Raw genomic sequence first — 16,034 nt, forward strand, 5'->3', positions numbered from 1 at the left:
CATGTTGAGCTCCCCAGCCTTTCCATCGTACCCAGAAGCCTTCAGTTGGCGTAGCCTTTCTCCCAAGTCGGCGGACCTCACGTTTGACGATGTGGTCGACGACGTACCCATCTTCGTCATCCGAGCCTCCTTCGATAGGTCCCGGCTCGTCCTCCTCAAAGTCATCGGCGTGCGCCGGGGTAAGCTGTTGAACCGAGATGACTGGGTGTATCTTCATGTTCTGGGGTAATTTGAGCTCACAAGCAAGGTCCCCAACCATTCGGATGATCTCATAGGGACCGCTTCGTTGTTGTGACCACTTTCTGGATGGTTTTCCTGGCAAATGGTAGCCATCGTGAAGACGTAGGTAGACGCGGTCACCTGCCTTCAGGATGATCGGCTTGTGGTTCTTGTCGTACGCTCGTTTGCCTCGCATAGCCGCGAAATCCATCGCCAGCTGTGCTTCTCTTCGCATTGCTTCCCGCAGGAACGGGAGGTCGGGCGTGACTTCCATTGGCGTAATGGCATCTAAGGCGCTCTGGGGTCTGAATCCGTAGATATACTCATGCGCCGACATCTTCGTTCCCGCGTTCAGCGCTCCGTTCAATGACCATTGAAGGCTTGGGAGCAGATGAGTCCAGTTTGCATGTGGATGCTCGATATAGTAGAAGCGGATAGCGATTTCAACAGTCTGATTCTTGCGTTCCGATAAGCCGTCGGCCTGCGGGTGATACGCCGTAGTCATGGCGAGGCGAGTGCCAAACTCAGCCCACAGCTGCCTCCAAAAGGGAGAGGTAAACTTCCGATCGCGATCTGAGATGATAACGCGCGGCATTCCCCAGTCGGCGAGTAGGAGTTGTCGTGCCAGCACCGTGGCCCAGTTGGCGGCTGAGTATGTTGCATACCCTGGGATAAGAAGCGTACGCTTACTGGCAGGGCAGGATACTGTAAGCAACTGATCAAAGGTATCGAACCCTTCAAGCGCCCATGGGGTTCCTCTGCTCTCCACAGGAGGCATGTCTGTGATGAAGTCGATGGTGATCGTTTGCATAGGTAATACTGGTGGGCGGATAGGAAGGTAGTTCCCAATGCGCTGTTGCCGGTTAGTCTGCCCCAGGCAACAGGCCTTGCATCCATGGATATGCTTCTTGATAAGGTATGTGAGATTTGGTATAGCCAGATTTGACAGTTCCCTTGTCATGCGGTCAACGCCATAGTGATGGCGATCGTCGTGAGCCATTTTCAATACATCATCTGTCATGGCTTTAGGGATGCACAGTCTCACGTATCCATCTGTAGCTTCGTGGTATAACAGGCCTTGTCGTAATGCGAACGGTACGCCGCGCTTCGAAGCTTCAACGGCGTCCTCGCCGTTCAGTCGTTCAACTGTGATTTCGGGATCATCAGGCGTATTGTTGAGGAGCATTTGGATAACAGGCTTGTACTTGGTATCCTCCAAGTATCCCTTCTGAAATCGCGCTTTTGTTTCATCAGATATCATTGTTTCAATCGAGACAAGCACATCATCTAGCGCAGTATAGTCAGGTCTATGTCTGACGGCATTCAAGTCGGTTTCTGGTGCACTGAGCCTGCTCAGGGCATCTGGGATAAAGTTCTTGATTCCAGGAATGTGGAACACTCGTAAGTTGAACTCCGATAAGTAGATAGACGCATTAACGAGCTTTCGGTTGGCCCGGTCAGTGCTAGACGTCTCCAGAGATGTACGTTCCACAATGGGCTTTGTCGCTGAGTGATCTGTGAACACTGTGAGAGAACCTTCTGATGAACCAATGTGTGCCTTCAACCTCTTCACAGCCCACACCAGTGCTGCAACCTCAAGCTCCGTTGGGCCGTATCTTGATTCTGCGCCAGTAAGCGTCTTGCTGATAAAGCAGATAGGTAAGACCACATTCGGTGGGATCAGTGTTCCCTCTTTCCAAATATATCCGTCTTTGACATGGAACAACACGGCTCCGAAACCTCTTTGGAGGCTTCCATCCAGCTGTAGAAACAGTCGCTTTTTGGGATCAAGGTGACACAGGCCTTTACCGGAAGAAATCTCGGCTTGTACCGATTGGAACGACAGTCTCTCCTTTTCCGTTGGTTCGTAGTGAGTGGCCTTAGTGAATGCCTTGCGCCGACTGGGGTTACCGTCAACGACTTTACCCTTCTGTCTTCCGGCTGCAAGCAGAGCAACTTTTCGGCGTTGCAATGGCTCGATAAGCTGGGCATAGTAGGGTATTAGGTGACGTATATAGCCTGTGGCGCCAATATACTGCTCCAGAGCTGACAATTGGTAAGGGAAGTCAAGTTTGGCGAAGGACGCGACTCGTTCTGCTGTAGTCGAAAGGCCGAGAGAGTCGACTCGAAAGCCAAGGACTTGTGCACTTGGGTAGCCGATCCAGCTTTTCTTGGGGTTAATCGAGATGTTCTTTGCTGTAAAGGTTTTCAAGATAGTTTCCAAGTGTCGAAGATGTTCTTCTGCGGACCGCGAGAAGATAATCACATCGTCAATAAAGGCTCGACAGAAGTGACGAAAGGGGCGTAGGAGACGATCCATGTATCTCTGAGCGTAGGCTGGCGAGTTGCGGAATCCCATTGGCGCAACTGTTGAACGTTCTAAACCGCGATGGCTAGTGATCGTGAAACGATCTCTATGCTCTAGAGTAACTCCGAATTGGTGGAAGAAGGCTGAGGCGTCGACAGCGGAGATGTGGGTAGCCCCTCGCAGAGAACCGATGATGTCTTCTTGGCGAGGAAGTGGGTAGCAATCGGGCATAGTGACCTTGTTCAAGGCACGCAGATCAACCACAACACGCCCCTTGGGTTTACCATCCACTGTTCGCCAGACGACGAAGACAGGTGCTGAGAAGGGCGTAGGTTGTTTAACCCACTCCATTCTTCCTTGTCGGTGAAGGTTATCGAAGACTTCGTCGATGAAGCGTTGGTCCTTCAATCCGCACGCATATGGTCGTTGAGACACCTTGTGTTCATACCAATTCTCAATGAGAGGGACAGTCATCTCTTCATCTTTGTCTACTTTGATCAGACCGGTGTCAATCCAAACGGAGGCATAGCGGTCTACCAGAGAGGTGACGGATCCCGAAAATGCCTGATCATCAGCATAGATATGCATGCCGTTCTCCAGAGTGACCTCAGAGAGATTAGGTTGTCGTTGAACCTGAGTTTGGTATGGTACTGGAGATGGAATATCTGCAGTGTCGTCGACAGCGCTATCGACATCTGGCGGTGTTGGGGTCGCCATTTCCGATTCGGCCGCCAGAAAACATTCCATGTTTGAGACCACCTGTCTCTTTCTCTGCTTCCAATCCTTCGTAGCGTCGGCGATATCTGCCAAAATGGCCTCTCCCAAGGACGATACTGGAGGCATCATGGTCACAGGTGGAGCGGTTGATTTCACGTCAACTTCTCCAGAAGCCACAGCAGCGACATCAGGGGTCAGTTCAAAGGAGGATGACAGTGCTTGCAACGCGCCCTTGGGCTGTTGGTCGCTCTCAACGCTGGGGGTAGGTGCCGGTTCCTCGGCAGCGTTTGCCACACCGATAAACGAACTCAAGGCGACTGCTCCCAGGGCGGATTTCCATGTAGTTGAGAAGTAGACTTCCTGGTCGTCGCATTCTTCGATATTGCCGAGCTTCTGCTTGCGTTGGATTTGTACATCTGATGATGTATCGTTAACGAACACGACACCAGGTGTAGATTTCCTGTCGATCAATCCGCCGACAGTTCCAGTGGTAGTTCCAAAGAAGGCAAAGCTTCGGTCTTTAGGTAACTCCTTCCAAGCGGCCGGAATAAGTCGTGTTTCACCGGCAGGGACAGTCATCGGTCGTGCGGCTATGACTCGGCGGGAAACCTTTCGCTTGACTTGAAACACATCAAAAGGAATATAGAAGTCGGTAAGCGATTTGCACTCAAGGCGACCTTCTGTATTGAGAACGTTGATGTCGTACGGGACCATCCAGGCGTTGCCCAACAGTGCTGCAGGGCCTGAAGGAGGCAACCCGTCCTGTACCCAGGCGCCGCAAGAGAATTCTGCGGTTCCAGCTTCAGAACCGTCTTTACGAGTGCCGTCCACGAAGAAAGAGAAGGTTGCCCATTCAGTGTGAGGTTTTCCGATAACATCGTTCACGCCTCGGATGTAGACCGGTGGCTTAGTCTCAATTGAGTGCTTGAGTGTTTCCAACCAGCGGCGGCTGACCACTGGTTTACCACATCCTGTGTCAGCGCAGACAGAGACCGTCGGGCCATTTCGGTCTGCCTTGGCGGGGAATCTAAGATGTGTATAGCTTCCATCAATAGTCCGCGGAACGGGCTTGAATAGCGACGACGTGACGGCTTCGTATCCATTCAACGGTTCAGCCCCAGCTTCGCATCCCTGGCGAAGGTGCTTATGCAGCTTTGTTTCTTGAGGGGAAGTCCCTGAAGCAAGCCTGACAGCGCTTTGGTTTGGCTAGAATCTGTTCTTCCTCCTTGAGTTGTTGAGGCTTGATACATGTGTCGAGGTTTCCGTGCTCACGCAACAGGGCGCGGCTGGGAAAGCTGCGCTTACACTTGCTGCACCTGTAGCATGGTTTGGTGGTTGACGTCTCCTGTCGCGATCCATTGGGCGTAGTGTCGCCAAGTACCACGAGGTAAGCGTCTTGTGAACCGTATGAGTACGTAGAATAACGGTCAGATTCGTAGCCGTCATCTTCAGGGTCTGGACAATCCTGCTCCCATAAGCCTTGCTCATCATGACCGCGGTCATCCGGTTCAGGTTGAGGAGTCTCAATGGCTTGGTATTTCTTTTCGAAGTGAACCTTCTTCTCCTGTTGTTCTCGACGGATATAGTCGCCTTCTCTAGGAGGACGAGGCTGGCGGTCATCATCACGGGACGATGACTGTCGACGGTCCTTGTCTTGGGCCTTGTATTCATCGCGGTTGTCACCACGGTATCGATCGTTTCGGTTGCCGCGAGAGTTTGAAGAACGACCACCGTCGTAGCTTCGATACCCTCGGGAGGAGCGGTTATCGCGGGGCCGGTCGTCTCGGGGGCGGCTATCGTAGGAAGAGGGAGCATAGTCCTGGCGGTTACGGCCATTGGATGAGTTACTCCCCGAGCTACGCTTCACCACGTTGCGGATGGCGGCACGGCGATCCTCGCACTGCTTGATAAAGTCTGTCAGCTTAGTATCATCATCTGGGTGACTAAGGAAGCGCGAGATTTCTGGGTCAATAAGGTTGAACAGGGTATGGACAATAGATGTCTCTTTCTGACCGAGTTGCTTCGCAATACCGGCTTTTCGCTGGGCCCATTGGGCTAGGGTGACGCCGTTCTCGACTTGCCGCGGTGTATAGCGAGCTTGATGAAGTTCCTTGACCAGTTCAGCTTCCGTGCGTTTAAATCGTTTGGTCAGGATTTGGCAGAATTCAGTAATTGATGCGTTCAGCACTTGGTGACGGGCTGTATGGTCAAGTTCCGCCATGAGCCATGCGCTGGCATTCCCCGCGAGCATCCCGAGGTAATGGTCAGTAAGCACATAATTGCCGTATCGCTTGAAGAGCTGCACATGCTCACAGAACGTATGAACGTCAGTGTAAATGATCTTGCCTGTGCTGGTAGTCACCAATCCACGGTTATCTACATCATCAGGATGGCCTGGGTGGAAGACTCCGAGAGATTCCTTCTTGATCTTCTTGGCCGGGTCAGAGTCGGTAGTACGCGAAGTGTTGGTAACTCCAGTGGATTCACGGCGACGGCGTTCAGCCTCTTCCTTTTCTTCCTCACGTCGACGACGTTCGTCGCTCTCATGATCTGAACCTTCATCGTCAGAGATGGGAGGCTGAGGGACTTCGCCAGTCTTGGGTCGGCGGATGGTACTCAGCGGTTTAGCACTGAACTCATTAATAGGTTTGAACGAAAGTTGTCTGTTGATCGATGTTCTCCACCATTCCATTGAGGATAGATGAGACACCTTAGCACGGGGATTGTCCAGTAATTCACGAGCAAGGGGATCAGCATCCACCAGTGATGCTGTGAAACTGCGGATCTGTGTCATGACATCCAGATCCCAGATAGTTACGGTGTCTAGTACAGCAGGGGTACCATATTCTTCAATCAATCGGAGGAAGCGGATTCCCCATCTAACCACCTTGTCATGCTTTCTCAGCAATTCGATGTCGCGAGCAATCTCATTATCAGGAAGATAGAAGCTATCGCGACGTGCGGTGCTGCTGCGGGCAGGTTGCTCAGTGACGTGATCGCTGCCTTCGTCACCCGAATCGGGCTCTCCCGGTTCTTTGGCCATATTGTTGACCGGTTAGGCGGGAAGGTATATAAGGGGTAAGAAGGAATCAATTGTCGCCAAACAGCAGATGCAGCTTCTTTGTGTTGTAATGGTCTAACGGTGATGGGCGTCACCTGTCTGTCGTTGCAATGAGGAATCGTCCCGCCGTGAACACTGCACTCTACCTGGCAAGGGGGTGTTCTCTTCGGGAGAACGGGCTATGTCTGACGGTTCAACCCGTCAATCGGTTTCGGAAAAAACGGTGATGTTGACAAATCCTTCAAGCTCCCCCTGATTGCAATATAATGTTAAAGACTTATGACTGATCTGCCACAGAATTTCACACTTATCACTCTCTCACACTCCTTGCACACTCCTAACCTTTCAGCGCTCCGCCAGGGGTACCCCTTCTGAGAATCACTCGTAAGACCTGGCTATTCGTAAGGAATTATCCTTCCCCAGGCGTGCTGATACCTCAGGAGGACTTATCGTGTTTTTTTATTTTTTCTTGTGGGCGCGTAATTGATCGTGAACAGGGGCAAGGAGGTAATAAGGTTAGGCGAAGATGAAAGAAAAGGCTATTTCGGGCCTTGGCGTGCGTTATGTGGCGTTGATAGGGGATGTAATCCTGCGGATTACGATAGAATCGATTGAAGATTGATATGATCGATTGATGAAGGGTGATATCTTGATGGAATAGAGGACCACCAAGATACTTCAGCTTGGGCTCTTTATGAGTGTTTCCGGAGGTCTTTGTATGGTTTTTTCACTGATTGGAAATCAGATAGAATGAAGATTGATATAGGCTTGATAGCCTGCAGTAAATTGAAGATAGGGATCGTGATAAACGTGTAGCTGCTACCATTTGATAACAGATCACGCCTAGGGTCAGGGTGAGTTATCGTAAGGTGCATGATTCGTATTTGGCTAAGTCAGAATCTGTGCCGTAAGGGCACAGATCTCGCTGACTCATCCGGCTAATCCGGGTAAACTACGGATCGGGCAACTGAATTACCCGGTCAATTGATATGACGATGCCTTCATGCATCAACTATATACTTATTAGCTAGCCAGGAGGGAGTATTAACTAAGTAAGCTTAATTAGCTATAAAAGTATAAGATAAGGTAAAAAGTATAAGATATTCTAGAAGATATTTACTTAATATAATTTATATTAAAATATTATTTTTTTTTAATTAAATAATATTTAAATCTTATTAAAATAGGCTTAAATTAATAAAAAGGTATAATTTAAAGCTTCTATTAATTTATTAACTATTTTAAAATAAAAGAAATAATTATAATAGCTTTAATAATACTTTAGTAAAAAAAAAATAGCTTTTTTATTAAAATATATTATATATCTATTTTCTTAACTAATAAAGCTATCTTTTTATATTATTCTTATTTCCTTAATAATATTATAAAGTAATTTATAAAGCTATATATAGTATTAATAAGGATAAAGAGTTAAGAAAAGTATAAATAATAATAACTTAGAGTTAAGTATATAGAGTAATAATAAGAGTATCTTAACTTTATTACTATTAGTAATTTTAATTATAAAAAGAATTTTATTTTTTTTATTTATTTCCTTATATTTATATACTTATATAAAGTTAAAAGTAATTATATTATTACTATAAAGAAAGCTAATAAGATTAATAATACTAAAGGGCTTTATAATATATTATACTTTATAAATAGCTTTATATATATTATTAAAGAGTTATATATTTATTATATAGCTATTAGTCTCTTCTTTTAATACTTAAGTTATTTATAAATATTATATATCTATAGATAAATAGTTATATTACTTCTCTATATACTTTAATTATTATTTAAATTATAGCCTCTTTAATATACTATTAATAATAACTTCTTTATTTTCTTATTATTTATCCTTAAGGCAATTTATCTCCTTAATAATAATAAATTATATAAATTATATACTTTACTTATATTACTTTTTTTTATTATTAATAATAATTTCCTCTTATTAATTTTATAAATCTTATAGTAATACTATAAAAATAAAGTTAAAAATAATCTTTATATAGTAGCCTTACTTTCTTTTATAATATTACTTTTTAATATAAATTCTTTAATTATCTATATACTTTTTAATAATATCCTTAAGTATTATAGCTTTATAAATAATATTATAAATATACTAAAGCTCTATAAGTATAAAAGAACTAAGGATATTATAATATTACTTATTAATAATCTTAATAATACTAAAAGTAATATAAAATTATATATTTAAAAAAAAAAGTAAAAAATAAGTAAATATAAAAGTCTTTTTTTTCTTAAATTACTTTTTAAAAAGATATTTTATAGTAAATTAGTCTATAAGAAAATAAATACTTATTTTTTAAAAGCCTAAGATAATATAAATAATAATAAAGTCTTTATTAAAGATCTCTTAATTTTAATAAAAAAAGGGGCCTTTTTTAATAAAAGCTAATTAAGAAAATATATACTTAAAAAGCTTCTATAAAGATATATTAGCTAAAAGTAAAATTTCCTTTTTATAATACTTTATAAAGCTTCTTTTAATATATTTCCTTTAGAAATTAAAATATACTTATATTTATTAACTAGAGTATATATATTAAATAAGGCAGAAAAAATACTATAAGAATATTAAACTTTATTATATATTTTTATAATTTAAATAAGCTATAGTCTATAAAGCTATTAATAATAAATAGCTACTATATAGCCTTATTATTAGGCCTTACTATAAGAAGTATATTATAAGTAATTAAGTAATTATTTATATTCTAAAAGTATTTATTATATTTAAATTACTTTTTAAAATTAAGCTAATATTACTATATAGTAATAAATTTTTCTTATAAGTATTAATTAAAGTACTTTATTTACTTAAGTATTATTATTATACTTAAGAATATTAAGTTTAATTAAGTAAAGTATATATTAAAATTACTTTTAATAAATACTTACTTAAGTATTAATAATAACTTAAAGATTAATTAAAAGGGTATTATTATATTAGCTATATTACTTAAGCTAATAACTATATAAGTCTTATAATTTTATAAAGAAAATATCTTTATTATTAATTTCTTCTTAATATATATAATAAAGTATTTTATTTTATTTTATAATATTTTAATTTTAACTTTTACTTTATTTATATTTTAAGTCTTTAATATATTAATATTATACTTTACTATTATATTACTAAGGTATTAAAACTATTCCTTTATATTATTAATACTGCCTTCTTTATATTTAATATATAAAGCTTTTCTTAACTTTAATATTAATTTTATAAGCTTAAGATAATTATTATAAAAGTAAAAGTATTATATCTTATTTATAGGTTTTATATTAAGATTATAATAATACTATAGAGTAAATACTATATTTTCTATTTTCTATTTAAAGATAAATAGGCTTAACTTTTCTATCTAAATAATATAATATATAATAGCTTTTTTTTCCTTATTTATAAATTATTATAAGCACTTTATCTTAAGATTAATAATATTCTTATAATCTATAGTATTTATAACCTTAAGTCTTTTAATAATATAGCTAATAAATATATAAGTAAAGCTAATATATTAAGCTTTAATAATATAAAGAGTTAATAGCTTTTTTTAGTAATTAGCAGTATTATAATTAAAACTATAGTAAAGTTATTAATATAAAAAAATAATAGCCTAAATAGCTCTTAGATTTAATTATAAGGGTATAATTTTAATAAATATAATATATAACTTTTTTATTAATTAATATCCTAGAAGTTATTAATTTTAATAAGTAAAAGTTATAATTTCATAATAATAGCCTATATAAGGTTATTTTATACTTTTTGCCTTATCTTATACTTTTATAGCTAACTAAGCTTACTTAGTTAGTACTCCCTCCTGGCTAGCTAATAAGTAGTTAGTAAACTAAAGTCTCAGCGATAATATATTACTACGTAATCTAATCCACTTGTAGCTCTAGGGTAGGTGGGTCTGACTTCGAGCTGTAATACCTGGCACTGGATTCTAGGAACATTACTATAATACTTAATTAACCTTGCTAACGCAACTAACTCAATATCGTGATAATATTGAGTTAGTTAATTAGTAAGAATAGGCTCCATTGAATTAGGTTGAGTTAATTGGCAACCTCTTGGTTAACATTGCGTTAATCGCCACCTTGCTCATAGGGCCTATAGCTATGCTAAGCTATCCACGTATCCCGCTTTTCGTCCACTCTACACAAAAGAAAGCCCTACTGCTCTTCCCAACCTTTCTTTTCTAGCCCCGTTTGTAAATGCGGGGGAAACAATTCCAAGAGCGGTCGTTACCGAGAGCTAACAGAGGGAACACACTGATAACTAGGAACACGGCAGAGGGCCAGAAGAGGTGTACCATTATACGAACCATAGGAGGGCGCTTATCTCATGATGAGAAAGAGAAGAGAGAAAAGAAGACAAAAGTCATGTCGCGAGTAGAGAAAGGTTTTACTCAGGAAGAAGAACATCTGTGAGAGAAACCGTACTCAAGAACTTTCTAGCGCGGAAGTAGCTGGAACGAAGCGGTAGAGGGGCTGTGTCTCTAAACCTATTCCAATAGGAATGGGCGGAACACGAAACCTCATAACACTCAGCCAGGACGTCGAGATCACGGAAAACAGCATCTGGTATGGACGGTTGAAAATCAAGACGGAGGGCGGCAGAGAGATGAGGAGACGAGTCGGGGACGTAGCCAAGATCCGGCAAAGAAGGGCGGGTTCGATCATGTACGATAGAGTCCAAACTAACACATTCGTGCACAGTGGTATGATGTAAATACGAATTGAAAGTCAGTTGTAAAAGACTACCATTTGGGGAACGATCAAAGACGCGAGCGGTGTAGACGGGACGTAACCTATGTCCAATTGAGGAGGCGAGTTGAAGTAACTCAGAATAACTGAATTTCTCCATGGCGAGGGGAGAGGACGAGGAAACAACCGACTGCAGAGAGGAAAGGAATTGAGAGCGATGTCTCAAGTCGCAGAAACAACCAGGTTCATTAAGTAGATTGGTATGGTCTAACTCATGAGAAGACTTTCTGAACGGTAGATGTTCTGAGGGTAGGTTAGGAAACATGTGATCGGAGACACGGCGAAGATGTCGAAATAAAGACGGAGAAGTAGACCATTCGTATAAGAGACGAGATCGTGACCATCCAATTTCAGGGAGATCCATGCTTTTCAAACCAAACAGATTCTCTGGGTCAGTTGTCAAGAGAGGAGGTTGTAAGAAGCGAGTTTTCCCGTGATGTTCGAAGTCGCCAAGACACATGAGGTGCTGATAGAGTGACGAGGCAATAGGAAAGTCGAGGCGTTCATAGAGGGCGAAAGGCAGGGCGTTGACGCGAGCATCGGAGACGGATTCATCTGAGAGATGGTGTACGTGATAAACACGGTACCACCACAAAACGTAATGATAGAATTCGTACTCAGGCAATGAGACGTCGGAGCGGACCATCGCAGGTAGGGCGAGGTATTCATCTTGTACAAGTCCAGAATATCCAATAGCAGAGGGAAGGAACCCGAAGGTTTTCTTCTCAGGAAGAGTGGAAGTGGGAGGGACCGAGGGAGCAAGACGTACATCGTCCATTTCACCCCATCCCGTAATAGGAATAGCGTCAGACACTGCGCATGAAGAAAAACGAGAGGGTAGAGTTTTGGGTGGCGGTGGAAGAGATCCAGGTTTACCCTTTTCAACCTTCACGTAATCCGTAGCGGGAGTCATGACCGGGGAGGAGTCGGAGGAGGAACATGCAGACAAATTCGATTCAGCGAACATTTGCGCGGAGGAGTACCAGTATTACAAACTGAGTTTTTACTATTAATAGGTTGCGGAGGATAGTTTCGAAAAGCGCATGTCGGTGATGAGAGTGGAGTTTTAATAATTAGAAAGGCGGTGAATTGGGGCATTATATCGAAATTCGCTCAGACCATCAGACCACGTGACAACTTATCCCCCACAAAAAGAGGCCCGTGCGCAAAACCGTCATCACACGGCGGCTAATAGGCGGACGGGTCCTGTCCCAGTTTCCATTTTTGGTATAATTGTTTCCGCTATCGGATTACCTTACGCCTTGTTCCACTGCCTCAAGTAGTTTGACGAGTCCTATTTACCAGCTATTCCAACAAATCATTAGCTTGAGGTGAATAGCAACGACATATCTGAGTTCCAAATTTACTCCAAACTCTACTAGAGCTAGAGCTGTACCACAATACAACTTTTTTCCTCTTCGATGGCTGAGTACAAGGCTTCTTATTCATCGATGTCTTGCTAAGCTATTTCCTAAAGCTCACCGATGCCTCTTCTGCTTGTAAACAGTTGCCCGTTCTTGGTTACTCGAGCTACTTGTGCTTCGATGCGATTAGGCTCTGCTTTGTCCTAGTCTAAATAAGCTACTATCTCTTCTTTGGTCTATTCTCTTAGGCTCGTTAAGGTTGCACAGCACCTCCCTATCTGCTTATAATTAAGACACCAGCTGTAGATTGCTTTTAGATATACTAAAGGCAGGCCTATTGCTTTCCTATATTGGCAGTAACCTGGTCTCTAGTCTAGGTATTATTCTGGCTAAATAAACACTTAGGGTTAGTAAGATTATATAGCAATTATAGGTTATATATAGGCTATTCCCTTAGGATAATATTCCCCTAAGATAATAATAGTAATTAAGTTAAAAATAGATAAACCTTAACCCTAAGTTAATAAAGAATTAATACTAAATATTAATAATAAGCCTAGAAAATAATAAGAAAAAAAAAGAGTTTAATTAATTCTTTATATATAGGTAAATTATAATTAGTAATTTAAAAATAGAATTTATATATTACTATAGTAATAATAAAAGTAAGTTTATTTATATTAAGCTAGATATATTTATATTAGTAAGTATTATTATAATATTAAATAATAATAGTATTATTATTTAAATATAGTTAGATTTAAATTATATATTTTATATTAATAGTAATATTATTTACTTATTATTATATATAATTATAAAAAATAATATAATAAACTAAATAATTTAGCTTTATAAGTAGCTTAATATTCTACTTTATTTAATCTATAAAGTAGCTATTAAACCTAAGGTTAATAAAGTAAAGTATTATTATTATAATTATTATAAAACTATTAAAAAGTAACTATAAGTAGTAATTATATTTATAGTATTATTTTTATTATTAAAGTAATACCTTTAAATATTATAAGATTTAATAGATAAGAATATATAATTACTATTAAATAGAAGTATATTAATCCCTAGGCTAAAGATATATAAGGGGTTTAGCTATAAGGCTAAGGGCTATTACTTTTTAACTTATAATAAATTAAATTTTTCTATATATAAGACTTATAATAAATATAAAATATAGATAGAAAGTAAATATAAATAGGAATATATAATACTTTAGTTATTATATAAAGCCTTATATATAAGGTATTAAATTATTAATTTAATATAAAGTATTAAAACTATTAATATTAATAGTAATCTAGCTATTAAATATATTAATAATAATATAATTATTAAAAATACTTTATTACTATAGACTATTTAAGTATATAAGAAGGATTTAAAGAAAGTAAAGATAGAATAGTAATATTAAGTAAAGGTATTAAGTAAAATTAATATTAAATTAAGATAAATATAGTTTATAAAATAGTTAATATACTTATAGTAAAGGGATAAATTAATACTATATTAAGCAGGGCTATTATTAGCTTTTACTATAGTTAAGTAGTAAATATAGCCTTATAAGTATTATAAAGTAAACTAGAGGCTATATAAGCTAACTGAGAGTTTCTAGTATAAGCTTAACTATTATATAAAGAGGCTAAATAAGGTATTAAATAAAATACTTAAATAGCTTAATAATATTAATTTAATTAAGTTAGTATTAACTCTATTTAGCTAAAAGTAGTAATTAGATATAATAAATAGGTATAATATATATTAGTAGTAATATTTATATTATTATATTTAGATTTAGGCGCTTAAGTATAATAAAGCTAAAGTAAAGTATAGTATTTAATTTATAGAAAAGTAATAAAATTCTCTAGTTAATATTATTTAGCGATTTAATATTATTATTAATAAGAAAAAGAGGTAAGAGTAGTAATAGGTTATAAAGGGCAATAGAGAAAAGGATAGAGAAAAAAGAAAAAAAAAAAAAAAAGAAAAAAGACCTTAATAAGGAAGTATTTAATAAGGCTATCTTTAATTTCTATATTAAGTTAATTAAGTAAAAGCTTAAGAAAAAGTAATATTATAATTTACTATTTTACTTTATAGCTATACTAAGTATTAAGGAGGATAGTATATAGATACTATTCTATATATATACTTAGTTTTTTACTAGTTTTTTATAGTATAAGTAGATTTTAATATTAAAGTATTTCTTTAAGGATAACCTGGTCTCTAGTTTAGGTGTTGTTCTGGCTAAATAAACACTTAGGGTTAGTAAGATTATATAGTAATTGTAGGTTATATATAGGCTATTCCCTTAGAATAATATTCCCCTAGGATAATAATAGTAATTAGGTTAAAAATAGATAAACCCTAACCCTAAGTTAATAAGGAATTAATATTAAATACTAATAATAAGCCTAGAAAATAATAAGGAGAAAGAAGAGTTTAATTAATTCTTTATATATAAGTAAATTATAATTAGTAATTTAAAAATAGAGTTTATATATTACTATAGTAATAATAAAAGTAAGTCTATTTATATTAAGCTAGATATATTTATATTAATAGGCATTATTATAATATTAAATAATAATAGTATTATTATCTAGATATAGCTAGATTTAAATTATATATTTTATAACGTACATGATAAGCGGGTGCAACAGACAAGCGAGTGCAACACAACATCACAACATCTCAGATAGAAATAGCAATAAAAACACAACAGACTATTAATTAAGTAAAATTAATCGCTATATTCTTCCATAGACATAGCGACAAGTATCTGACAGGTCCTTGCATTATGTCCTGTCTTGCCGCACGCTCCACAGCGCCTTTCCTTCATTCGCGGAGGCCCTCCTTGACCACCACTTCTCGATGGTCCAGCCACCGCCTGCGCATCAACATCCGTTTGATCAATTACTTGCCTTCCTTCCTCTACTGTCATCACCCCTCCTTTCTGTAGCCGGGTTCTTTTTGCCCTCCGCCGCCGGCTTAGTATCTTATTTGCCTGTTCAAGATCTTGGACCCTGGCCTCTAATAAGGCAACCTTATGCATAACTATCTTTGTTCCCTTGGAAGAAGACCTCAATGCTTCTAGAATTGACTCTGGAGAGCTACTTTTATGCCTTTTGATTCTCTTTTCAAGATATTCAAGCTGAGAGTCGGCTTCAAGGATAGTCTTTGGGGTCTTTGAGACCCAAGGGGTCGAGGGGCTAACTACCTCCTCCACAGGCGTTGGAGTCCGCAGCTGCACATCGAGCTTCGAGATTACACTTTCTGGGTCGAGAGGAGCAAGTCCGGCTCCTCTAAAGGCTGCTTTAATATTTTTCTCTGTCATTGTGGCCTGGTAGGCGGTGTAAAAAGCCGGCAAGAACTCGGTTTTGGAAATGTGGGTTACGGAGCATCTGATCAAATGCTCGATTTCTCGCCCGTAAGCCTTCTTAAGCAGGCCAAAGCACCCGACATCAAGAGGCTGCAGCAGATGAGACGAATGAGGCGGTATACAAAGCGTGATGATTTTATTTGCCTTGCA

The 16,034-nt window shown here is 38.7% G+C and overlaps 1 protein-coding gene across 1 annotated transcript; it reads right to left on the reverse strand.

Annotated features, from left to right (window-relative positions):
* Positions 1 to 10,761: 10,761 nt before the first annotated feature.
* On the reverse strand, positions 10,762 to 12,090 carry FPOAC1_010133 (uncharacterized protein; the record flags this gene model as incomplete). Its single annotated transcript, XM_044854528.1, has 1 exon — positions 10,762 to 12,090. The coding sequence occupies one exon, from the start codon at positions 12,088 to 12,090 to the stop codon at positions 10,762 to 10,764; it is 1,329 nt and encodes a 442-aa protein (XP_044707198.1).
* Positions 12,091 to 16,034: the final 3,944 nt, after the last annotated feature.

This window comes from Fusarium poae, chromosome 3, assembly GCF_019609905.1.
Source record: "Fusarium poae strain DAOMC 252244 chromosome 3, whole genome shotgun sequence".
In the NCBI taxonomy this organism is placed as follows: domain Eukaryota; kingdom Fungi; phylum Ascomycota; class Sordariomycetes; order Hypocreales; family Nectriaceae; genus Fusarium; species Fusarium poae.